Source organism: Engystomops pustulosus, chromosome 1, assembly GCF_040894005.1.
Source record: "Engystomops pustulosus chromosome 1, aEngPut4.maternal, whole genome shotgun sequence".
Classification (NCBI taxonomy): Eukaryota; Metazoa; Chordata; class Amphibia; order Anura; family Leptodactylidae; genus Engystomops; species Engystomops pustulosus.
Window position 1 is genome coordinate 60,289,431 of NC_092411.1, and position 27,491 is coordinate 60,316,921.

A 27,491-nucleotide genomic window follows, 5' to 3' on the forward strand; every position below is an offset into this window, starting at 1 on the left:
GGAGATGTATATCTCAAGGCACTTATTTATCTACACTTTAATTTAGCTTCTGAACATTCACTAGTATCTGAAACGGAAAGGGAGATGAGACACATCAGAGATGAGATGATGAGATCCATGAGCTAGATATAAAACAACTAGATATAATGACGTGCTCTGCTATATGTCTTCCTCAGATAAAGACCTTATCTGTCTGTAGCGTTGAGTATCTAAGGGAGGAGGGACAGGAGGCAGAGAGCACTGCATTGTGCAGACATGAGAAGCTATTCATGAGAAGAATTCCCCCCCCCCCCCCCCCATAGTCGGAAGATTTATGGTTGTATCGAGGGACAACCACAATTGTTTACACCAGGACTGATGAAGACTGGTTGGAATTGTATGTGTGAAATGCTGTATTTTTGTTAATAATGGTGAATTAGAGAATGTTATATTGTTACCCTGAGTATATTTAAGAATCTTATCTTTGCAGGTTTGTCATCTTTTAGTCTATCTATGTGGCCAATTACAGAGCCAAAGTTTTTAATTTCTTGTTTCTGTTTAGTTTAGTACTTGAAATGGCGCCTCCAGCACTTTTGCAGTTGTGGTAACACATGTTTCCAACACAATAGGAGGAGTATTAATACTATATGTTCCCTCCGTGGAAATAATCTTGTTCTAAAATATTTCATCCTGTTTTGATTTGGTAATTCAATACGAGGCCCCATTCATTTTTATCTTGAATAACGCTGCCCAGGTATGTAATCTCCTTATCGGATCTAAACCCAGTATTGTTGTTAACGCGTGTCTTTTCACTAATGGACAAAAGGTGTAACATTTTGTGTAATCCTACATGTCCTCCTGACAATAAGTGCTAAAGATATGACTGGAATACAGTCACATCATATCACAGTGTTGTATATGTATTGTGAAACCATGTAAATTAGTTGGCTGGTTGACTGCCATATCTAGGTGTGTGTTACCTTTACTAACTGTTATACATTCCATCATCTGATGATCATCACGGCTCATCATAACATGTAACCTGATGAGATCATTGCTGCATGTATAGTGTAACCTATGCCTTACACTTTTATAATACATTTTGTGTTACAGTACATAGTCTGGAATGGTGTAGTGGTCATTATGTTAAAATGTGGAGAGTGGGAACTCCAAATGAACCCTAAATCTTATTTTCTCATCTGATAGTTGCAGTCTGGGTATACATTTTTGCCACCTTTTTGGAGATGGAAGGGGGAATTATGTATATTTAATATCTTACAATTTTATTTGCTGTTGAATTAGTTGGATATTGTAAAGGACATCAACCACCAGGATCAATGAGTGTAAACCAAGTACACTGACATACTTTTGTGTGTGTCCCCACTGGCAGGATCTGCTCTTCTTTTAGATTCTTATTCCCTGGATTTTACAAAACGAGGCTGAAGGGCTCTGAGCTTCATAGGTGTTAATAGAGCCTGGAACCCCTCAGACTCATTTGCATAAATTTGTAAAGCTTTTTTTTTTTTTTTTTTCTAAAAAGAAGGGCATAGGCAGCTAAAAGAAGAGCTGATCCTGTTAGTGGGGGGGAGGCACTAACTTTTTTGCTGTGCAGAAATGCAGCATCTTAACTTTCACTTAAATACAAATGTATTATTTAGGGGGAAAAAACACCATAAATTAGTGATCGTGTAGATATTTTTGCTAATTTATTATATAAGAAAAACTGGAATATCACATCTGAATTTTTTTTTTTTTTCAGGTAACTTTTATTAAAGCACTTCTGAATACTTTAAGTACCCACTGTATGTTTACATGAGGTTTAGGCCTAAAACAAGCAACTCGCATTACGTGCTTGCCAGGACCTCTGGCCTGAACGCTCATCTCAGTTCAGTTCCTGACGCTAAGTGTTCAGACCGGACAATGCGAGTTAGTCGCATCCGACACGCTCGTAGGTTTTAGGATTTTGCCAAATATTATACACTGACCATGTGAGGAATCGGGAGAAATGACTGACAGTAAAATGAATGCTTATAACAAAAAAACTACAAATTTTCATAAACAATCTCTTTGCCTATGTTTTAAGCTGTATATCTGGAATTACTAGATATGTCAATCTTAGGCTGAATTCCCACACGCGTGTGCTGTCGTACCGTGGCACGGTGGGCACACGTCGATGCCTGGGAGCACTGCTCAACCCCGCCCCTTTCCATAGAGCAATATGGCATCCGGCACCGCTTTCTGGGGAGAAATAGGTCATGTCCTATCTTTCTCTCGGCTACAGGACTGTGCCGTGCGCCCATTGCAGTCTATGGGGGACGTATATACGTCCCCCATACGGCCTTGTGAATGTAGCCTAAGAATGCACAAACTATGGTTATTTAGATTTGGGTTGCTGTATGGCACTCTGGCAAATGTCCCTGTGGCCATAAAGGAATGTTGTAAAAAAGATCTGTTTTATCTTCTTAGATCCTTTTACCAACCAATAATAGCAGTTGTAATATTTTATTTAAGCACCTAAGCTGTTGTGTAATTAATGACATGGTATGTACTGTACAATAATGAATCACAAATTCCTTCAGTTGAAGTACAACGTGGTATGTAACATGTACTAGAATAAAATGGAGGCACATACTGTCTTTACAACGCGAGATGTACAGTGGCTGAGCAGTGGGGGGGGAGTCATACTGGACGTACTGTGGTGGTCTATAACATGCTGTATGGAGATTGAAGTCCTGTTACCACTCATGAATGTGTCCAGTATAGGATTATGAACGATGTTCTTTGTTACATGTGACAGGGCTGGATAGATTTAAGAATGGTGCTTTGTTTTCCAAATGTTTCCCTTTGGTACAAAGGTAATCTGATCTGTATTTCTCCCAGCCACTAATCTTATTATACCTTGACTTTACTGAAATAAAAGACTCTCTTACAGCTAGGAGGTTAACAAAGTTTTGCTAATGAAGTAACAAATTCGGAATCATTTTTTAGAAATGTAATTTCGAAGAAGCCAGTCACATAACAAGAGTTTCTGGTAGGATTCCCGCTGATCAGATTGTTCATGGTTGAAAAGAGCTCTTTTTAAAGGGGTTGTCCCATCAGCTTTAATTATGTACAGCTCTTCATAGGCCTTATTCCACTGATTTGTGGCATAGTTTGAAATTTTTTCTGTTCTCAAAAACCATGCTTATTAATTTGGGATCTTTACTGTTGTTTGGGTGGGACAGATTCTGTTTTCACTCGGGACCATTTCTTTGGCTCTTTGCTCCAGCTGATGACCATCCACCTGTCGGTGAAGAGCCTGGCTTTGCCCATAGTATACAAGGCTGGAAAAAGACGCAAGTCCATCTAGTAACAACCTCCTGCGGCAGAGAGTTCTATATTCTCACTGCTTGTGCAGTAAAAAACCTGTGTTCGTGGTGATTGTAGAACCGCCTCCCCTCTAGGTGTAGAGGATGCTGCCTTGCCCTGGTCATAGGCCTAGGTATATAAAGATCTTTGGAGAGATATTTCGGGTATTTGTACATTGTAATTAGGTCTCCCCACAGCTGTTTGTTTGTTTTTGTTTTTTTTTTTGTTTTTGTTTTTTTTTTCCCCTAAATGGAATAATCCCAAATTTTGTAATGTCATTATATTCTAGTCCACCAACCCCCCCCCCCCCCAATTCCCCTAATAATTTTGGTTGCTCTCCTCTGCATCTGTTTCAGTTCTACTATATCCTTCTTTATACACTCGCCTGACCATTGATTCGTATAAGGGCAAAGCTACGTTCTCCAGTTTTACCAAGTAATTGACTTTTTAGAACATAATTATACTGTTTGTTTCCATGATCCAAGTGTATAACTTTACATTTATCTACATTAAACCTCATCAAGCTTCCACACAGCCCTCTGTAATGCTAAACAATCAACCTGCAAAAAACTGAATTGTCTACCTTCCTGTTAATTTTGTAATGATCTGGGCAATAAGTCTGAAGTCTTCAAGGACCAGTACGGCAAATGCGGTAAAGAAAATTGGCAAATTTTGCCAAAAAGCACTTAACAAAAAATGTTCTAAAAAGCGATCAAAAACAGGGATGCACTTTGTCGCAAACAAGCTTTGTCAAGAAAAAAAACTTGTGTCTCTGAAAAGAAGGCGATGCAAAAACAAATTATATTTTACTAATGCCTCGACAACTGCACTTGAGAGGAAGGAATCTGTGTCCCTCCAGGACAGGAAACAACTTGGAATCTATTTAAAGGGTTTCCTCCCCCTTGTTCCTCCGTTGTTTCCTGTGTCTGGGATACTTGGAATCCTGCTTCCAAGACCATGCAGAGGAGCACCATTTCATGGCAGCCTATCTGGTTCCAGTCCTGTCAGCCTATCCGGTCCCAGGTTGCAGCGGGGGCTTGTCCTCTTTCCCATTCTTGACTGTAGGTTCCTCTTGGAGGGCAGAGAGCGGACTATGGTCCTCCCGCCGGGGGCTTGCCGCAGGCGCATGGCTAAGATGTCCTATGATCAGCGTCCCAAGCGCTTGTCTTACGGCAGGCACCAGCGTTCCAGTGGAATGCATCGGACCGCAAGTTGAGGACCTGCAATGACCTCACATGCCGAGAGGGAAATGATTTAAAGACCCAGTGTTTAAGATAATGTGTTTAGTTTAGTGGCAGAATGTGACTCCAAGAAGGAGGGACATACCTGGGCAGGGGCTTCAGGGGGCACCACAGATCTGTTGAAGGAATGGTGAGAAAAAATTTTCTGTTGGAAGATGTCAAATATATCCCTAAAACATGTCTCTTTGTAAGTTTTAGGAGACTGCTCCACCAAAAACTCCCTCCAAGAAATGCGGCATTTGTAAGAAAAAGGAGTCGGTGTAGCAGTGGAGAAACGGAAGGAATCTCCCAAACCTTGCACTTCTTCTGCAGCCTAAATGGAGGATACCCTCAGAACAGTGGATTCAATTCCCTTACATTTCCCAAGAGGAAGGTGAATTGGAAGAGATGGCGGAGCAACTGTTATTACATGGAAAATACAGAACATCTCCTTAGGGTGGTGAGGACCACTATGAATCTGGAGGATGCGGCAGAAACGCTTTCTATACAGGATCGCATGTTTCAAGGGTTAGGGGAAAAGTAATCCAAGGTGTTCCCGGTCCATGCGAATATACAAGTACTAATTTCTAAAGAATGGAGAGACCCAGAGAAAAAAAGCTTCCATTACAGAAAACTTCAGAAGCAAATACCCATTCTCTGAAGAAGTGGGTGCCCCTATTGCAGGCATTTCAAGCTTCTCTCCCATTCAAAGATATGGGGCTAAAAGATCCTATGGATAAGAGGACGGAATTATTTATTAAAAAGATCTTGGGAGATTAACTCGGTTATGCTTAGTATAGCAGCAAGCTGTACCACTAGATTAATGTCTATGTGACTGGGGGAGCATCTCTCAATGGAACCTCTCTCCTTAAATTCCTTGATGATGCGATAGATTGTTGGCTGAGGTGCAATCTTTCTAGCTGCAATACTCTTCCCTTTCTTTAGAAATAACCATGGTTAACAGAAGAGGAACAATGATGCCAGGCACCAGCCTCCTTTTAAATTGTCCAGTGATGGGATTCTTAATTAATCATAACAGATTGATCTCCAGCCCTGTCCTCATCAACACCCACACCTGTGTTACTGGAGCAATCCCTGACGCAATGTTAGCTGCTCCTTTTAAGGCAGGCCTGCAAAGAAGTTGAAATGTGTTTTGGGGGAAAAAGTACATTTTCTAGGCAAATATTGACTTTGCAATTGCTGTTAAGCTGATCACTCTCTAACATTCTGGACTATATGCAAACTGCCGTTATAAAACCTGATGCAGTAGACTTTGTAAAAATTAACATTTGTATCATTCTCAAAACTTATGGCCATGACTGTAAATGGTCTGATTGTTCTTCCTAGCATGCCCATCAGCTCCCCAATGACCTCCTTGGAGGGCGTTCAAGGTGATAACTCTATTACAGGTAGCCAAAAAGTTATGCCTCTTGGAAGATGGCTATGCAAAAATGTGCTATCCCCATAATCATATCAACCCATAGAATAAAGATAACATGGTTAATAGGCTATACAGTGAAAAAAGTAAAAAAATCCAGTACAGCATTGATGCTTTTCTACTCCTGACCTCAAAACAAAAAAGTTCATAAAGCCTACAAAAGGGGCCAGTGAGGAAACTAAAATCCTGGCAGCTGCAGGTCCCTCCTTCCCTTCTGCGCCTCGCTGTGCACCCATAAAACAAGTAATGTCCACGTGGGGGGTCTCTGTAGTAGGGAGAAATTGCATAACATATTGTAAGATGGGTTTTCTCATCCTTTAGAAATGTGTAAATTTTAGGTCAAAATAAACGAATAACCGACAAAATTTGACCATTCTTAATTTCACTTCCACTTTGATTTTAATTACTATCAAGATCTCAAGGGGGGGTTAACAATCTCCCTAAAAGCTGTTTTCTGATAGTTTGTGGGATGGAGATAGAATATCTCTATATCTATGTGTGTGTGTGTTATTAAATGATAACTATTTAAAATTTCATTCAAAACAGTAATTATCCCCAAAATAGTCAATTCTGAAAATATGGAAAATCAATATTTGATTTCTAAGCCGCGTGAGATCAAAATAAATTATCCATATATTTCATAAATTCTGAAAATGCGAAGTAGACTATGGGAAATGTTATTCTGCAACTTATTTAGGTGATAAATCTGCCTGAATTTTGAAAATGGCAAATTTTTTTGCAAAAAATTTTTTTTTGTAAATCTCTCAATTTATCAGCCAAAATTTAACAATCTCATAATCACTTCGATAAGGAACAGTGTTCAAAGCTTTATAACCATATAAAGTGATGCATGTCGGAATACAAAAAATGGGCCTGAGTCTTAAGAATATAGCCAGTTTATAGCTTAAGAGGTTAAACGCTAATGGATAAGCCCATACCCAGTAAATGCCAGACTTCTAATCTCTTGCCAGGCAAATCCATTTCATACAAATGGTCACAGAAAACCTCTAATCCTACCTACCTAAATATTCCTATGTGTAGATATCAGACTCTAGATCCTTGTTAATTATTTGTTATCCATCATATTCTGTAGTGCTTTACAAAATCCCCCTGCAGCCACTAAACTAGTTCCAGTTTGTTGAATGATTCTAGTGTGGACATAAATGTAACTAATTTCTACCCAAAAACAAGTGATTATCTGTGTATAGTAAATAAAGTGTACATTTTTTGCCCTACCCCCTTAACCAATCTAAGAAAAGTTAATATTTTATATTGTTTTATGCGCGCTTATAAAATCTGTGCTGTTGCTTTAAAGGTAATGGTTTGGGAAAAATGTAAGACTCCTCCACAACTGAGTCAGTTGCCATACAAGGAAAAGAGTATACTTCATACAGGTTTTTGTTTTTTACACACATCATTTTCTTGCATGATAAAGCAAAATGAGCACAATTTTGCCAACTATAGATTTATCATATGAATTTCCAGAATGTGAAAAAATAATTTGCATACATTCTATCATTTTAGAATATAGTACATGTGTATACTGGGAACATACAGTACCTGTTCCATTAGTCATGGTAGGTTTCTCCACAAGCACACTGAAGGTGTAATGAGTTGGTACCTCATCATGATTAACACTGCATTTTATTCTAAAAATAGCCCTATTGATAGAATCTAGATCAGTATGGTTTGTTGCTTTAATTTTGCATCCATAGAATACAAAAGTTTTATATAAATGTTTTCATTTCTCCAACTCTTAAACAATAGGAACCTGTCACCAGTTTTTACTGCACTAAACTACGAGTTGGGCAATGATGATTCTACTCCAAAATGAGTCGAGTGTAGTGGTTGCAGGTGGGTGGTCACTTCACACCCCTTTCTTTGGTTATCTAGTACCTAGAAACTTGCTCACTGTGATCTGAAAGATGTGTCATATTAAAGATAATAATCTCATCAGGCTTATGGCTCTGAGCTAGAGAACTGACCGTACAGGCAGTTAAATGGGTGGGATCTGCATTTCTAGGTTGCATTTCTGACTCTGTGTTTAGGTGCCTGTATCTCCTGTTATCTAGCTCACAAATCCATATCTTTTAATATGACACAAAATGGTGTTCTATGTGCCCCAGAGGGGCTTTTGAAATGAACCCCCCCCCCCCCCTGCAGCCACTTAACTTGACTGGAATGGGGTGAGAAGTTATATTTTCCCGACTTTAAAAGAAAGATTTCTAGAAAGGACATTTCATACCCTAAGGGGGCTAGTAGTTTAATGGGCTAAATCCTGGTGACAGGTTCTCTTTAAAGGGGTATTCTCGTCTGGGCACTCACATTCAGTTTCACTCATCTCCCATACGTAAACATTTTCTTCAATTAGATGTTATTAAATCTAATGTGTGAAGATAATTTCTCATAAACGTAGCCATGTTGTCCCTTCGAAACGCGATAGCTTCATCGGATACGGCCACCTCTGCTGGAGGGATTGCACAAAGACAAATTGTTTTTGTACATGAAATGCCTGCAGGTCCCACAGCCGTCCTGTGGTAATGATTGCTGAATCCTGGTGGTCTGGCAGGGCTCTATAGCACGTCTGGCCACCACTGCCGGAGTGTGAGGTGGTCGTTTCTGAGGAAGCGGATCTGGTTTCTAAGGGACAACATGACTACATTTATGAGTAATTATTTTCACACAGGAACATTTATTTTTAATAACATCAAATTGAAGAAATGTTTACATATTGCAAATGAATTTAATTGAATGTAAATGCCCAGATGGGAATACCCCTTTAAGGCTTAAAGGGGTATTCCAGAAATATGAACAGACTACAGCCAAACTTTGATCACATGACCTGCCCAGGCAGATGTGAGATGTGGACATGTGACCAGCAGCCATCTTCTGTCCGGTGTCTCCTCCACAGGGACAAAATCAAAGGGCCAGTAGCTTTTTAATTGTCCATTAGTGTATTACTACAGCATTTTTCTGCTAAGGGGAGCACATTTTTAAATAACTAATTACATATTAGCTTATATTTTAATGACCCAGTTGAATATGAGTTAAGCTTATTGCTGCAAAACCCCTTTAAGTTAGAACATGCAAATCCATTTGCCCATAGTCTCAGATTATTTTGAAGAGTTTTTTTATTTCATCATTTTAATATGAATACAACATCTGACAGTTCTTCAAACTCTAGAACCCCCCCAAAAAAATAATTGCACAATAAGAGCTGTTGAAATTGAATGACTGCCTGGTTGCAAATTATTTAAAGAGCGGCTGCCCAGAAATCTCAGTATAGAAAACGAGCACTCCCCAGCTGAATAAAATGCTACCTGGGAACCCTGCTATGAATGAGGCTGATTTGTTGCATCCTATGCAATGGCTATCTAGGTCATCACATCAGTCAGGCATGATGTGCCCCCCCCCCCCCCCCAACCAAATCCTAAACTCTGCCACTTGGTGTGACACCAGACTGCCCAGCACAGCTCTCCTCCCCTTGGTCTTGTTTCTTGCTCACAGGACTGAGGGAAGGTAAAGGAGTAGAGGAACCCCTTCAGTAACCCCAAGGTGGCGGGATGATGTGGACCTGCTTCTAGGTTTTCCCTGGTTTCCTGAACCAGATGCTTAGCAGCCACTCCTGGAAAACTTGCATCTTACCTCGGTCTCCCATTTGCATTGGATGTGTTATGGAAAATTATGCTCTTGCTTAACCACAAGGCTTCCATACTCAAATCTGACCATTATGTGATGCTGACCAGAGCTGGGATTCAATGATAAAGATGATACTGTTCTTGTCCATAGCGGTCTATGTTTCTCTATCACAAATCCTCAAATAAGAAACCACATCTGACTGACAACCTTGTCAAAATTGTGAGATGCTCATACTTGTCAAGGAGTGAATCACTGTCTCCCCATACAAGAATCATGGTGTTGCCTGGTACTGTGGCACTGCCAATCGGTGGCCTGCGTAGCTCTTTGTTGCCCAGTGCTGCAGCGGTATGTAAGTACATGTTTGCTTGCACATGCTTTTAAACACCAGTGTTTCTTTCCAGAAACCTTCTAGAACATGGACCTTAGATATTTATCAAACTTAAAGAAACAAATGCACAAAATGAACTGCAGTGGATTTCATTATTTCACGCATAGGTGGATACTATTTACTAATTCCTGGGCTACTTGCATGCTTTAAAGAGGACCTGTCACCTAAATTACTAAAGTAAGCAGCTCCTAGTGCTTGATCAAACGCCGCAGTGTTAGTGATAGCGTTACCGGAAACCTCCGGTAACGCTATCAAACACTGCGGCGGGGTACAGTGTAATCATCGGACAGCATGCAAAGCTGTCAGATGTATTCATGAGGGGGCCGTCCGAGGCGCTGCCTCTTCCCCGGACCACCCCGCTCGCTCCATAGGCCGGCAGTGACTGCCGCGCGCTAGGTGGCAGTCGCCGTCCCTAGCCACGCCCCAACCCCGCCCCCTCATGAATACGTCGGACAGCTTTGCGAGCTGTCCGACAATTACATTGTACCCCGCCGCGGTGTTTGATAGCGTTACCGGAGGTTTCCGGTAATGCTATTACTCTAACACTGCGGCGTTTGATCAAGCACTAGGACCTGCTTACTTTAGTACTTTAGCTTACTTTAGTAAGCAGCTCCTAGTGCCGATAAATTGGGTGACGGGTCCTCTTTAACGGAATTTGATGGCGATCTATAAATAAACATTTATTATTACTTGTAATACAAATACAGGTACTGTCTGGCAGTTGGTGTATGCTGTCAGACCATACAGTCCTGCAGAACTGGCTTTCATCTCCAGAGAGTACTGGGGCTCATTTCCCCCTTCTCTGCAGTCTTTTTGTGCCTGTTGGGAGTCTATTTTTTGCACCTCATTGTTCTTTGTCGTTTTGGCTCTGTCCAATGTAGGGCTTTATATTTTTTTTAATAAGGCACAATTTGTTGCGCAAATCGTACCATTGCTTTTCCTAAGCATGGTCAGGACTGGTGTGTTATTGCACAATTATTTGCGCTAATATAGGCGCAATAATATAATCTGGTGCAAACATCCTGTAATGAGCCACAATGTAGTGACAAATAGGGCGCAACAACACACTGAGAATTGAGGTGAAACATTTTTTTTTTTTTTTAAACGGCCATTACACAGAAAAAAAGGCGCAAAAAAAAACTGCAAGAGAAAAAAAAATAAATGACCCCCATAGGGTTTAATCTTTACGGAATATATCATGAGAATTTGTTACTGCACTGGAAGCACCTCCGTCTGTTCATCCCGTGACTTCCTAGCAATCGCTGTTTAGTCATGAGACCGAAGTCCTTCATCCTTCAGCCCTAAAATGGAAAAGATTACCTCATCTGTAGCCTATTACAACCAAAGAGCACCCTGTGTATGATCACGCTATTATAACCCAATGACGTCCTTGTGTATGTATGGTCAGACGCAAAAAAAAATATATAATATATATTTTACTTCCCTGTACAGAATAGTTAATGTTTTCTATAATTTATGCACTGAGTATCATAAAATTCTAACATTGGAGTTTTTGGGGGATTTTTGTCACGTTTTGTTGATCGTTTCGCTGTCAAAGTTCGTTCTTCTTTCAGAAGAAAAATTGTACTTTCAGAAATATGTGGTATGGCAAGGAGCAAAGGCAGAATTTCTGTCATTACCTTTTCAGAGATTAATCATAACTTCCTATTTCAATGTCATTTACCGTATATACTCGAGTATAAGCCGACCCGAGTATAAGCCGAAACCCCTAATTTCAACACAAAAAACTTGGAAAACCTATTGACTCGAGTATAAGCCGAGGGTGGGAAATGCATTGGTTACAGCCTCCCAGTATATAGTCTGCCGGCCCCTGTAGCATACAGCCTGCCCAACTCCTGTAGCATACAGCCTGCCCAGCCCCTGTAGTAGGAAAAAAAAAATAACACTGTACTCATCTTTCCGACGTCCCCCATAGGTCCTCTTCTGTCTCAGACAGAAGAGGACCTATGATGTCAGATGATGTCAGAAAGGTGAGTTTTGACTTAATTTTTTTTAGTTGACTCGAGTATAAGCCGAGTTAGGGTTTTTGAGCACAAATTTTGTGTTGAAAAACTAGGCTTATACTCGAGTATATAAGGTATTTTTTTTTTTTTTTTTCCCACCAAAGTTGTTGTTTTTTTTTTTCTTTTATTAGAAAAATCTTTGTCACTTAATTTGTATCTGCTGATATTCACCAAAATGTCAGGGTGTTTTCACCATATAATTTATATGTAGCACATGTGTGGTTATTCCTGGAACATATCTGTATATCTTAGTCATGGAAGGTCACTTTTTTTTTTTTTTTTTTTTTTTTTTTCATACTCAAGCTTTTAATCCGATGATACCTTGTCATATGATTTACTATATTCTTAACCTATTGATTGAATTTAATAGAAACCACTTACTCCCCATTTTCTTTATTTCATGTTACCAATTTGTCTTTGTGGCTTTTTTTTTTTTTTTTTTTTTTTTTTTTTTTTTTTCCCCCCCACTGTTTATGATAGTCTTGTCATGTGACTAGAGGCACTGTCCTAGGTTAGCGAAGTGCTACCGTACATACTTGAGTATAAGCCGACCCGAGTATAAGCCGAGACCCCCCAATTTTACCACCAAAAACTTGGAAAACCTATTGACTCGAGTATAAGCCGAGGGTGGGAAATGCATTGATTAAAGACACCCCGCCCCCAGTAGTATACAGCCAGTCCAGCCTGCCCCCAGTAGTATACAGTATAAACTTATATACTCACCCCCCCGATGCGCAGCGCTGCTCCCCCGATGTCAGTGCGGGTCGCCTTCTATCTTCTTCTGTCTTCCACAGGGCGCCGCCATGTTCTTCCCGGCCTGCAGGCGCATAGTATGACGCGGCCGCTGCTGACGTCATACTATGCGACGGCCGGGAGAAGAACATGGCGGCGCCCTGTGGAAGATAGAAGACAGAAGACCCGCACTGACATCAAGGGGGGAGTAGCACTGTGCATCGGGGCCACCGGAGGGTGAGTATATAAGTGCTGGGCTAGCTATTGACTCGTGTAGAAGCCGAGTTGAGGATTTTCAGCACATTTTTGTGCAGAAAAACTCTGCTTATACGCAAGTATATACGGAAATCTAAATGTAATATATACATTTTTTTTCCCAATTATTTTCATGGGTTTGAAACTGAATGGCTGTTGGGAAGGTGTGTGTGTGTGTGTGTGTGTGTGTGTGTGTGTGTGTTGGTTGTTATGTGAAACTGGCTTGGCATGATACTTTCCAAATGTCAGTGGCTTATTGCTGCGATAGAATATTCTATTCTAAGTTTTTTCGAAACTTCTGTAGAAAATAAATAAATGAAGACTAGTGTGTATCCTGCAGCGCCAATTTGTATTTGGAGTTCCAGAAATGAAGAACACATTGCGTGGCAATAGTGTAAAGAATAAGCATACTGTTCTTGGCAATTTCTTACACTCCCAAAAATTAAATGGAATTGTAGATCACATGCTCAACTCCATAAATTGGTGAGAATGGGACCCCTTTTCATGTCCTAGTGTTGCATCTATGGATAGGAATTGATAATCAAACTTTGCAAGATCCCAATAATAACCTCTTTAAAAGTTTGAGCTTTAATTGATGAATGCAGAGTCTGGCATCGTAAAAATCAGATGATCTTCTACCTCTTCTATAGGTCTGAGCCGGTCACACAGCACAAAAAAAGTTCCTCATCCCGCTCACACCCCCAACAACGATAACCAGCATTATATACAACTCTTGCTTTATAAATTCACTTCACAATGAAGATTTTACCGGGTGATTTAAGAGCTGGTAGACTCCCTTTTAATGGCAAAATTTACAATTTATTTGCAGTGTAGCAGTTGTTTGAAGAAGTGTTTTCTGTGCTTTGTCGTCTTTGTATTACTAGCTTCTGTATTTCATTTTCCATCATGCCTTTTTCACAACAATGTGCGGTATTTTGTAGGTTTGACTTGCGGTTGACTTCTGTTCTACCGCTTGTCCAAATAACCTTTCTCCTTTTTTAACAGTTTGACTTGAGCATATTTGAATAAATGTTTACTGTATAATCGTGTTTACTTCCTGCTTGTTACATTGTTACTGCCATCTTCTTATATAAGGTGTATAGTGTATGTGTGTGTTATCTTGCCAATGGTCAGTATATTGTGTAACTATGAGTAGCCGTGTAGTCCAGTGTCCTGGTTTTATTGTAATTCTGTACTGGACACTCTCTTCTCCTGGAGCCTCTGCCGGGCTCTGTCATAGGTTCAAGCTGTACAGAGAAGTGTCATGCTGCTTTACTCTGTGTGCTAGAGCATTTTTGTCAGGTGATTGGTGGACACGTGAGCTTGTTAGAAAGACGGAGGAAAAAAAAGGTGCTTGGCTCTTGTGAGTCACGCTCTTTAGGGCTACTTCCTCTTATGTCATCGCTTGTGGATATAGCAGGCAGATTCTAGTCTGTAGGTAGATGCATTTCCAAGTGGAGCGGTGTGCAGAAGGTAAGCTCTGCTGCTCTGGAAGCCGTTTTATCAGTACTAGGTGCAAAAGCTGCAAATTAATCTGTACCAGCTTGTAAGTTGTCTGAACAATACTTTGGGAAGGCAGACTCTGCAGAAAAGCTGGATGGATGGAACTCTTCTATATCTAATCTCCTATCTAGCTTATCTGCTATTTATCTATGTATCGCAAATTAACCAAAGCCTTTTTAATTTTTTATATATATATATATATATATATATATATATATTATGCAAATATTAAGCTTGTGCAGTTTAATTTTAATAGTGTGTGTGTGTGTGTGTGTGTGTGTGTGTGTTTTTTAAGTATTTCTTTGTATTTGGTTATTCATTGGTGACTCTAAGAAACCCGGTATATTTTTTCTGTTTTACTACTGCTTTCTGGATCATATTGGTCATCAATACTTGGCACAGTTCTCCATGCTACAAATGTGGATCATATGCTAAAATTCAGTTGTCATTTTTACCGTTGCATCAAGATTTTTCAGTTTGACTGTTATTGGGAGTAAAGTCTCTTCTAAATGTGTGTTTTACTGTGCAATAAAATAGAGAATAGCAAGAGAAGTTTATATTTGTGTGTAGAGAGAACATAGGGGCAGGTCTGATGGTGCCTGTCTACTAGGGTTTATACGTATATGCCGTACAGTTTGTGAGGACTCTGCAATTTAATTTAAATTATTTTGAGAATGAATCAGGACAGCTGTTTTATATTGTTTATGAAAGACATAAGTGCTTTTATTTACTAATATATTTAATGCAAAGTTTTATTTGCCATGTTCTTGGTGTTTTAGTATTTTCGTTAGTTTATTTGGTTTTTATCTTTCTTTAAAGTTCTGAAACAGAGAATGGGTCCGATGAAAATAAGGTTGCTAAGCCATATCCTAGTCCTCAAGTCGTGATTAGCGATGCAGACGTAATTGAACCCCGGCAAAAATTACCTCTATCAAGGTAATAGTTTTTCACTTTTACAAACTTATATTTTGTGCAGCAATAAATGACAGTTGATATAACTCTGTGGAAAGAAAAAAAATGTTGTTGGACTAATGGTAAACTGCAAAATTGCCCCAATGCTATTCGCTTTCTCGCGATTGATCTCGATGCCTTGACTTCGTTATGCAGCCACCTGACATTTTTTCGTTTTGTGCAGATCACAGCAGCGTAGGTAGAGAACATTTTACCTTTTGGATCTGCAAACATGCACAGTTGTCTTTTGAGCTTCCTTCCGAAGTAAGCATACCACACTTGCACCCACACACCGCACCATATGGTTGTACAAGCCTTGTTCACAACATGATATTTTTTTTTTTCTTGTAATATCAAGAGGATCAGTTGCCATATTAACTTGTACATTTGTTGCCCTATAGAAATGGACATATAACTTTTTTTTCTATGTGTTCTGTTCTCGGAGCATACGACCCAGTTCAGGAAAGTATAGAAGATAAAATGTTGCAAATAAAACCAGTAAATCCCGTCTGTCTGCACACACAATACAACTGTTTTAAATATTACCTGAACTTGGCAGGCATGACCCTATATTAAGCATTTGGAAAAAAAAATGTATTTCCTGCTTCCTTACGGTCTTCCCTCCCCCTTTCAAAACCTTAATACAGAATGCATACTGCACATTTCTGCTCTTACATAGAGATGTTCTTAATAAAGAGGTTGTACCGCCATAGCTTTGGGGTAGAACATGGTTCTTCTGGCCTATATAACCCATGGAGAAAACTTTGTTTCTTGCAAATTGATGTTTGTTATACTAAATGTATAAGTTGGATCTGTGTGCATGATATATATATTTTGTAGTGAAGCCTGTGTTTGCTTTTGCATCAGAGCTTGGCTTGTCATTTGACACAACTCTTGTGATGCTGCAACTCCGTGTGTACATACCGTAAGCACTGGGACATCTGGCAATGTTTTTCCTCCACGTATAGAGGTTGCAGAATAGTTTCATAATACAAAATATACACAGCTATTGTTGAGAACAATTGCATCTAAATCAATATAGAACTGAAATTAATTTGGGCATTAGATATTGAAAGTGTAGGGGGATATAAACTGACAATATACACTATATTTGCAATGGCAAGGTGCTGTTTACTAAATAATTAAATTTATTTCTATTTGCCTTTTATTTTAAATTTACTTCAAGGTCAAAGACATATGATTCCTCACTAACCCTCGACATGAAGAATGACACCATGAAGCTTGAAAGAAAAAAATCGACGTCTAGCCAGGTAAACATTTTCATCTGCCAATTAATTTTCCAAACGTGACAGATGTAGAACATCCACCCTTCAGCAAAATTTCTGAATATTTTCTAAATGAGTGTCAATATCTTTTTAACATGACTATCCTTTGTTTAAAAACCTTAGAAATTAGTAATGCAGATGGCATAAATTGCATATAGTTATAACTTGTGTTAGGCTATAAGCAGGATTATAACATTTCTTGTAAGTACCGTAATCTGTTAAATTAAACTTTTTTTTTTTTTTATACGTATAACTTTAGATTTCAAAGACAAATGCACAGTTTCATAAGCTGTTTAAGGATGTACCGAAAGAGGAGATGTTAAAAGAAAGTAAGTATGTCCATAAAATAACATTTGCCACTGTGGAGGTCTATAACCCTTCTACAATGTGAATTAGAACATAATTTTGTTTGCAGATTTCTCAGAAAATTTTATTGTAAATTTTATCTACGTATTTTTGTTGATTTTTGTCTATGTAAAGGCAATATAAGATCACCCTTCACCTTTCCTCCTCTTTATCTCCCTTCTAGATTTCACCTGTGCACTGCAAAAAGAAATATTGTATCAAGGAAAGTTGTACATTTCAGAGAACTGGATTTGTTTCCATTCGAAGGTCTTTGGGAAGGACACAAAGGTTAGGATTTTATACATACCAGTATTTGATGACCCTTTGATTCAGAGACAAATTGGCTTTAACGATAATTCTCACTCTCCTTTCCCCAAGATTGTGATTCCTACTATTGCTGTAACAGTGATCAAGAAAACCAAAACCGCTCTACTTGTGCCAAATGCATTGGTTGTTGCTACAGTAACTGATCGGGTAAGTGACTTGTGTTTTCTTACTACTGATCTTTTATTTCTAATTTATAATGCAAGTCACACATATGATATATGCTTGCACTAAAAAGACGCTAAAAACATGCTAGTTGGCCACTCGCCCTTAAACATTTTTTAAATGCTCATATCCAATGATTGAATCTTCTCTCCCGTATTGCCAAATAAAAATAGTTCCACATGTGCATTGATCACCGACCATACTAGTGGTCAGCCTCCCCCCCCCTCCATCTCGCACACGTTTAACCCCTATTTTATCCCTTTTCGTTTAAAAATGTATATGCAAAGACGTTTGATTTGAATGTGTGTTTTGTCCATGTTTTTTTAAAGATGGATACGATCTAACAATATTTAATTTTTTACATATTTGCAGTTCATTTTTGTGTCTCTGCTGTCAAGAGATTCTACCTACAAGTTATTGAAATCTGTGTGCAGCCATTTAGATGTGAGTATATGAATAAAGTGCCTTTTTTTGTTTGTCTTTTAGGCAGCCTTTGATGAAAAAGAGGTGTGATGTAGGGAAAATTTTTTAAAAATGTATTTACCCGACATAGACTTTTCCACTTCATTTATCATCCTGAAGAGTTAAACAATAGAATTTTACTGTTTTATAGTCTGTTCACTCATACTTGAATTATTTTGGGTGTAAAAGGGTATTCAAATTTATTCCATTTTTTACATTCCATCCTTTGCATCGGATTTAAGCAGTTTTTCATACAAATAGCATACAGTTAATTTTTTTTATTCAAAGGGTTTTTCCAGAAATTCTGCAAACCCCTTGTTTTTGCTGGGGCATAGGGAAGAAAAAAATCCCAAATCCTTTGGTCCTTGCTCTGACGTTTTGCCGCTCTTCTAGTGTCCAGAATTTACAGCTTGGCTGGAAGTTCATGCCAGTCAGTAGCCTCCTCGGACCATGTGATGTTCTTTGCTGTTAGTGGGAAGAAAAATGGTATGAAGTCCATTTAAAACCATGATGCACATGCAAGAAAAACCTGACCTATTAGGTTTTGGTTTTTGTACACTTTCACCTACTATTGTAGTAACTTGCATCCTATTTAATTCTAGTAATCTTGATCCATTTTGTTCCAGTGTAAATAAAACATTTTTGACAGGATTATTCAAATACATTTAATGGCGTATTCCCCTTTTCACATCTATATCAAATCTATACAATATATGTTCCACCTGTAGGATCCGCTCTGACCACAATCTGAGCTGCTGCAACTCTTACGTCCTAGTTTTTTTTTTTTTTTTTTTTTTTTAATTTAAGTTTTAAAACCCCATTAAAGCCGGTCATGGATTGCATGATTGTACAAGTTACACAGAGCTTGTACTACAAGCGGGGATTAGTCCAGACAGGACTAATCAACCTGAGCTGACTCACTCATATACAGCAGCTGGGGATGGTGCAGCAATTAATTATTCTGCCTTCAGGCACAACCCAGGGATTACATCGCCCTGTGAAGCAGTGCAAAACTAATGTGCTTGGAAAAGCACCAAGCCCAGGCAAAGTAGCAAGACAGCTTAATTATCATAATTTTGTAAATGTTTTATCAGCAAAGCCATTCAGCTTAGGGACTAACCAAGATATGATCATGTATCAGTGTAGCTACAGTATTCTCAAGGTATGTTTAGTCCATAATTCTTCATCATAATGCATGGTATTTTTCCTTTAAGGAATGTGCGGCCTACATCTGGCAGATATTAAGGGAAAATTGTCTATATGCTATGAATGTTGCAGATTGTAGTCTGTATTGCATTACTGTCCAATATATGTTTAGATCTAATTCAATTCCAATTAAGAATGGCAGACAGTTGTAAAACTTTGTTGTGCAAGAATAAACCTTCTGTGTTTTAAGCGAAAAATAACACACACTTTTTTTTTTTTTTATTTCTTTTTGGCTGCTTTGTACTATAGTCAACGACAATTCCATGATCTTCACATGGAGGGCACAGTTACAGCCTTGACTTCTATGAATCTCTGTGATATCAATTAGAGTAGAAGTCTATCCATTGTGTCTGGCTTGTTTGTTTCTTGCTCTGTCAGTTATTAATCATGTTTACTTTTTTTTTTAATAGTTTGCTAGTACTGGAAACAGCCCAAATCCTTCGTCTGAACACAGTTATAGAGGAGAGCGTCCTGCATCATTTCCTCTTGTAAGTGAGCGATTTGCATTACTATAATATATAAACAGATGAATGAAATTAAATGTGAATTTCCAGATGGGAGTACCCCTTTATTTTAGTATATATCTATATCTGATATTTTTTGTGTGTATACTTGCAGGACTTCAGTGTAGACTTTTCAGAAATAGATGGTTTGGTGCAAGTGCGGAGAAAGGATTTGGAAGAATATAGTAGCACGGGCTCCCAAACACCAGAGTCTGAAAATTCTCAAGGTTAGTATAATTAAAAAATTTTTGTTCATTTTTTTTTTTTTATGGCTCCAAATGCTAAAATGCATATCCCTTTAATTTCTCACCAGAATTATCAGAGCTTTGATTTTTAATCAAAATAGATATAACTGACTTTTCCAGAATCTACATAGATGGGCAAGACTTGGTGTAAAGCTTATTTTCACAAACTAAAACAACAAACAGCAATTCAACTTGCACACGCAACCAAAAGACAAATCTTTGCATTACAGCAAGGGGATAGACCCTGCCCTGTACAGGAGAGCGGTGTTCCATCTCTCCATTATATTGGACACCCTAAATGATTTCTTCTACAGTGGGAATAGCAAGATGCTCGGAATCTCTAACTACAGTTAGAATATGATCCATCAATCTATCTTATTTTCTTTCGATTTTTCAGTTCTATAGATAACCAAAGATACTTTTTTCCCTCTTCTGTGGGTGTCCCAAGGTACAGCTGATAAGTGAAACGCTGCCTGCCACAGTGACATGCGTTTACATTGCCATCATATGTGTAGTAGGGGTCCCAATGCTGAGTGGCAACACCAGCAAATATTGGAGGCCAAGGGGTAAATTTTGGACTGCTTCTGGGGGGCCTAGTACCACCTATAGAGAAACTTTCTCAATGTTTCCAGATGGTCGACACGGCGGGAAAGCCCATAATCTACTGGCATAAGGGTATATGGACCTTTTATACTAATAATGTAACATTAATTAGTTTATCAAAGCCAACCATTTCTACCAATTGGATGAGTCAGAAAAAAAAAAAAGTTTTATGTAAAGTGTTGAATTGAGAGCTATTTTCCTTTTCGAAATGTTTTTCCTTTTTTTACTGCAGTAGAAATATTTTCTTTCTCCGCTTGTAGAATTCCAGGAGCAAGAGAAGCATCTCATTCCCACATCTTGTACTCCAAGAATTCTTGATAATTCATTGAAGCTCTCAGAAAAAGTTAAATTGACTGAAGAAAGTGTTGGTAATTTATTTAATAATATACAAATACACCGTTTGATAAAATATAATCCTCCAAGAGTAAAAAGTAAATGTTTCTTCTTAGTTCACAGGCGTTTGTTTCGTAGAGTGGACTTTCGGCAAGTTGTGTCTATGAATGGTTTGCTTTTCTTCTATGCATTTCTGTAAGTCTGTTATTTTTTTTTGGTATGGTCAAATAAGTAAACCCTGTTGAACTACACACAATTTTCAAAGGTTAGTCCATTAAGAATTTCAAATTTGAAACATTATTCAGCAAAAATTAGTGATTGAGAATATTCATCATCTTGGATGTTTATTGTTGGAAAAAGCCAAGTTATTATGCTTTAGCGAATGCAAACATTGCCTTGGCACAAACACTGGGGGGGTAGAAGACTGGATAGAGGCTGAGCAGGAGAGCAGCAGTGGAATAGTCTGTAGCTAAATCCCAGTAGATTACACTTGCAGCATGGTGGTATTTTGTTTTTCCTAATACAAATCCCATGCCGTATGCTATGATAAAAACCTGTGACGGAAATGGGGTTTCCTTGTGGGTTTTGAGTCTGCAGCAAGTTACTGCTGCAGATTCAGGCAGAGGAATTCAACCTCTTGCAATGCATTGGTTGAGCTCCGTTCCTTGTCTTGGCAAAAATTGCCCAGCGCTGGAAACAAGTATTGAAAGTTTTGCCAATGTTTTTGTACTGCCAAATTAAAGCTACTGGGGTTTTATTCTAATGTATGGATCTTGGATAGCTTTATCTGGTAGGAGACCGAGCTGCTGTGCCCAATCCATCTAGAAGTGCTTAAACGTATACTGTAAATTTTAGATTAAATTTTCAGATTAAAGGATCACTAAGCTACTGACAGGGCTTAAAATTGGTATACAACACCCTCCAGTACTCTTTAAATATGAAAGTCAGCATTTTAGAGGAAAAAAAAAGCCCCAATTTTTTTTTTTTCCTCCTTTTAACCCTAATGAAAAGATAAAAAGTAGAAATGGGGGGGGGGGGAGACTCTGTTAAATGTTTTTAGAGGACTAGAGGGGGTTATACACCAATTTCTAGGACAATCAGGCTGTCTGAAGGGAATCTGAAAATATTAGGATTCGGTTGTTTATACTGAACCAACAAATTGATTTGCCCATCTCTATCCACTAATATGTTGATTTAAGCTTGTGTTTTATGAAACGGTGTTAGGGAAAAATATTTTTCACTCCTATAAAGAGTTAATTTGTTATTTGACCCTTTTTTTGATGGGATGTGGCTTTGTAGCTGAGGTCTGTTCTATGAGCAGCAATTCAAGATTTTCTCCATTAGCAACAGCAGCACTGGGGTGGGGAAGGAGATAAAAACCTGTCCATACAATCCATCTAACCATGAAACCCTTTTGTATAGGGTAACTATACGTTTCTCTTTTTGCAGTGTGTGCCTCCTGATTTTCTCAACCTTCTATATGCAATCACGAATTCTATACTTGGAGGAACGTCTCACTTATTTGGGCTCTGCAAGAGATGCAGCTTTGAAAGAGTAAGAATGTTCTTGTGTACAGATTTAAAATGGGGTTTAACCAGAGATCATGCAATATTTTTTTTTTCCAGAAGAGTAAAAATACTCTATCATTTTTGAGAAGTATTTTTACTTCTTAAATTGAAAATGTATATAACATTATATATGCCTATGAGTTATGTGATTTACAGAAAATTAATTTTCTTAGAAAAATAGTATAGTATTATTACTGCCAGCTTTTTTTTTTTTTTAAATTTAGGCAACAATAGTAATCTCAAGGGTGCACAATCTTTTTTTGGACTCCCTGGTAACTGCAACCTTTAGGGCAAACTGGGTGACATCACCAGCCCACAACCTGATCTTTTATTTGTACTGTGCCATGTCAACCATTCAGCTCTTTACTACTGCAGCTCTCCACCACTATATCATGGCCGGTACTGTGTAACTGAACTCTGCATAGATAACCCTGCATTTAAGGGTGCGTTCACACGTTGCAGTTAAAACTGCATCGCAATCAGCTTTGAGGTGGTTTTAGGTGCAGTTTTGTCAATTGAACAGGTGAAAGACATGAACTGAATGGGTGAATGACATTTGTGGAGCAGGTTTCTCCTTCAAAATAAAATTCACTCATTCAGTTTGTCTTTCACCTGTTCAATTGACAAAACTGCACCTAAAACTACCTCAAAGCTGATTGCGATGCAGTTTTAACTGCAACGTGTGAACGCACCCTCAGGGTTACTAGCTGCAACAGTTAAGAGAGCTGAATTGGCTGCAGCTTTCAGCCGCAAGTGAGAGAAAATGAGAAGTCTCGTTCGTATTTATATGATGAGACTTTTTATTTTATTTATTATTTTCCGACGTGTAAAATTTCCTATTAAAAGCATACTGATGCTTGTACTGGCGTTAATGCGACTTCTGGGTTTAAACAAAGTTAAATTATATGGGAAACAAAAGGACTATAGGCTTATGAGATATATTACATAGTTTATTGTATTCACATAAACTCGATGTTTGTTGACACTTCTGACAGCAAGTAATTTGGAGAAGATCCCACGGGTGTGTGGTTCTCCATTCAATTGAATAGGAGTTCCAGAAATGGCAGCCAGTTTGGCTATTTTAGGAAATGCCATAAAAGGTCATGGAGAGACTTGGGAATAACCCTATTGGTGATCTTTTGTCCTGATACAAACAGTGGACTATTGCTCTATCCAGTTATATTTCTGATGAACCCTTATTTTCATTTGCAGTAGCTGTATGAGGGCTTGTTTTGTGCAGGTCAAGTTGAATTTTTTTAATGGCAAATTTAGTGCTGAGCTTTTATTTGTCAGTATAATTCTGGGAACTCCAAATTGTATAATCTTTACATTGACTGTCTGTAGTGGGCTGTCCTCCACTACAGGCTTCACCGCATTATTGCACTGTTACTTATTAGCCTATCTCTGCCATTAAAGGAGTTGTACCAACTTTGATTGTTATAACAGTCTGATCAGTTGGGGGCTGACTACTGGTGGGTCTGACTCCTTGGATCCAGCATTATTTCGAAAGATTTTCATACAAATCCAAGGCTGCAAGCCAAGGGTTTCTTTCATGATTGAATGTGAAACCCTGGGTCAGGCAAGGCAGTAAAATGTGTGAAATGCGGATACAAATAAATGTGTAAGCTTCTATGTAGCATAACTATGCTATGTGCGTTTATTACTTCTGATTGAGACCACCCAGTGAAGGAGTTACTCTACAGGGAAGACTTTTTTAGAGTTGGACAGCAGAGAACTTCTGCAAGATCTGTATGAGTTTTTAACATGATTAAATTGAACACAATCTTTTTGAAGAGGTTCCTTCTTTTTGAGAAAAAGTCATTGAACCAAAAATGGGACTCGTGAGACCCACTGCAGTTTTGTTGTAAACTAGAAGCCACATCATATAAATCCTAGAAGGCTGGATGTGCATGACTAAGGGAAGTTTCACACTGCTGTTGTCTGCCTGTGAACCATGGACCAAGTCATGTTTCCGGGCCTGACAACTCTGTTGAGAACTGAACTCCTTACATCGTCGGTCAAGGGTATAGTTTTTTTTTTTCGCAAATGCAATAGGGATAAAGACCCTCCCCTGCAGACTTTTCATTTAAAAATGCAGCATAAATACATGTGAACCCGGCCTAAGAGTTAGTAGTGTCCATGTCATTACTGGTAGCATGATGTGCAACCACATCTACCATGACTGGTTTGGTGGTAGATTGAGATACTCTTCAACTCTACAAACCGCTGTTGGGTGTCTTTCTAATTGAGAACCTCTGGGATGTTATGATGCTGTGAAATTCAAAGAGCATCTCAAAATTGATTCCGACTCCTTTTATTATGAATAACATATGATGTTTTGAACTAGAATGTGTTATTTCTAAAAAGAAAAAAAACATTGTCTAATGGTCCGTTACATTTTTAGGACAGTGAATGTTTATAATTCCTGCTTGCATTTTTTTTTTCTCAGATGGTCTGTAGAACAAGGTGTTGGCAGCTGGCACATAAATGCCAATGCAATTGTTGAAGAGTTAACAGCAAATTTAGCAAAACTAGATCAGGTATTTGCATTCTATTCTAAATACACCTTTTTCTTTTATATTTGTAGCTTGTACCATTTTTTATTCCTGGAGTTTTAATTTGTAGAAGAGCATTTAGCCCCCCCCCCCCTCTGAATCTCCAAAGACCAGCAGAGACTGCTTCCAAATCATCCACTTTAACTATCTGTTTTTGAATATTCGGGGACATTTATTATGACTTGTCGGCTGATTTTCTGGCATGGAATTGCATCCTTTTTGGACCTGCATGCCACTTTCTCTTGGTGAAAAGTGGCTGAGTCTAAGCGGGATGGGGAGACACTGGTTCAGGGTCTCCATCAGCCCAACAGGTTTACTAGAATTAATAACATCTCTCCACTAGAGAGAGGTGCTTGATTTGTGACTAATTTATTAAACTTTTTATTGGTAAAAATTGAATTTTAATTATTTTTATGCACCTTTTAAATGGTAAAAAGAAGAAACTGTTATCTTTTCTATGATGACGGCTGTGACACTTCTCGAATTCTAATTTAATCTTTATGCTATTACAGATTCAACGAAATCTGCAGCAACTCTTGGAAGATGAGAATTAGATCTTAAGATATCTTCTGTTATTTATCTGCATCTTGTATCAATCTCTGCTGGACAGAGTTTTACAAAATGCCTTAAACGAACTTTATACGGAAGCCATTTCTCATCTCAGGAATGTTTTTTACTTTTGTTGCTTTTATTTTTTTCAACTTCTAGCAAAAGCAATAGAAAGGCTTTCTTAACGTTCCTTCGTTCTGAAAATGGAACCTTGCTACATTTCACTGTGAAAGACTGTTTTGCACATCTTCCAGGAATAGTATAAGATGCACTCCTACTTTTTCCTCCTGTCCTAGTTAAAACCAAACTCAAAATGTATAGTGTGTTTTTTTTGTTTTTTGTTTTTTTGTTTTTTTTTTTTTTTTTTTAATATTCATGTTGTGCTGCCACCTAACTTGTATTTGTGACTAGAGGAGGATGAAACAAAATGTGAATTTGCTTTCTGGAATTTCTTATCTCAGTATTGTCTAACTGGTAGTTGTTATGAGCTGCAGGGAGATGTAGTTTATTGGCAGCCATGAGTTGGAGACTACTGAAATAAAGGTGAATATGAGGCATCATAGACAAACACAAAGCTTACATTGTGTGATAACAACAGTCACACTAAATGTAGTGCTTCCTCCAGATATGTTTTTATTGCGGGTTGAGGTGTTGTTTTTTTTTTTTTTTTTTTTTTTTTGGCAACCATTCTTATGAGCACTATTATCAAATGATCAATGACACTGTCCAATGTAGCATTTTAGGTTTTATACTTTCTCAGTTTTATAGTATATATTTCCCAGGATAGATGACTCTTTTCATGGGGCATTGTCTTGTCTGTTTTTGCACAGAAATCATGAAGTCTTTAGTAATAGAGAAACACTGTCTTTATTTATTGTTTGTTTGTTTTTTTCTCTCTCCACATAGCCGGTATGGTACAGTATATATCAATTTTTTGTTTGTTTGTTTTTATTGCCACCAGCTTGATTAGGCACATGTAATATTCTGTATAACGCTGTCAGTAATGGTTAATTTATAGCCTTAACTTGTTTACTCGGTATTATCCAGAATTAAGCAAAGTTGAACCCAGTTGTTTGCAGTGATCTGTGCTATGGTAATAGGTCATTGGCAAGTACAGCACATTATTATTTTTTTCTTTTTAATATTTTTGCTGTGGATTTGTTTTGTGGGGACTTTGTCCCTTTCAGTCAATGAAAAAGAAAAAGTATATTATATTTTTGTAAAGAAAATGTCACTCTTCTTGTAAAATGGGTTGCGTGTATTCTTGCAGATATGCAAGTCATTCTGCCCCAAACTGTTAATGTGATAAATCTATGTGAACTGTACCTTTTTAAACCATTTCTGTGAAATGTTTGTTATAGTGCAAAATGTTAAATAAATATAACTTATACCTTCATAAATGGAGATGGCTGAGGCTGCTTGATATTCAGATATTTATACAGTATGGGGAATATTTATTTAGTTGTGGTGCAGTTAGTGCTGATTGGCCTGTGCTGTCCCATTTTAGTATTTTTGACCTATTCTGTGTCCATTTTATGTTGTACATTTTTCATTAATTTCACCTTTTGCAATACCTAGGGTAAAAAAAAGCTGAAATTTTCAGCAAAATTTGCAACAAAAATGGAATTCTGGCAGATGGACTACATATGGTGCAAATAGTGGAGAGTGGTGTTCCTGTCTGCTTTATCTGCTATCCAGCAAAATACAGTATATTGAGGTTTATGCATACACCACCCTTCTAAGCACCATGCAAATCATTAGGAGCCTCCGACTATGAACTGGCAGGATGTTTGTTCAGAAAAATACTCCACTCTTTGTCTATCTTGCATTGTAATGCTTACACTGTATTGGATATACAACTTAACTAGTT

At 38.2% G+C, this 27,491-nt stretch overlaps 1 protein-coding gene across 5 annotated transcripts in view; it reads left to right on the forward strand.

The window, feature by feature from the left end:
* Positions 1 to 27,021, forward strand: part of GRAMD2B (GRAM domain containing 2B) — a 65,290-nt gene extending 38,269 nt beyond the window's left edge. For 2 of the 5 annotated variants that reach the window (XM_072141457.1, XM_072141466.1), the window contains exons 2-14: positions 15,346 to 15,462; positions 16,664 to 16,748; positions 17,023 to 17,092; positions 17,293 to 17,396; positions 17,487 to 17,582; positions 17,970 to 18,041; positions 19,676 to 19,753; positions 19,884 to 19,995; positions 20,877 to 20,984; positions 21,066 to 21,144; positions 22,399 to 22,503; positions 24,967 to 25,057; positions 25,585 to 27,021. In XM_072141457.1, the coding sequence (XP_071997558.1) occupies positions 15,346 to 15,462; positions 16,664 to 16,748; positions 17,023 to 17,092; positions 17,293 to 17,396; positions 17,487 to 17,582; positions 17,970 to 18,041; positions 19,676 to 19,753; positions 19,884 to 19,995; positions 20,877 to 20,984; positions 21,066 to 21,144; positions 22,399 to 22,503; positions 24,967 to 25,057; positions 25,585 to 25,626 (1,159 nt within the window). In that variant the 3' untranslated portion in view covers positions 25,627 to 27,021. Of the gene's footprint in view, positions 1 to 14,390; positions 14,497 to 15,345; positions 15,463 to 15,661; positions 15,742 to 16,663; positions 16,749 to 17,022; positions 17,093 to 17,292; positions 17,397 to 17,486; positions 17,583 to 17,969; positions 18,042 to 19,675; positions 19,754 to 19,883; positions 19,996 to 20,876; positions 20,985 to 21,065; positions 21,145 to 22,398; positions 22,504 to 24,966; positions 25,058 to 25,584 lie in introns of those variants that run through there. The other 3 variants (XM_072141483.1, XM_072141473.1, XM_072141489.1) reach the window with 3 other exon arrangements.
* The last annotated feature ends 470 nt before the right edge of the window (positions 27,022 to 27,491 follow it).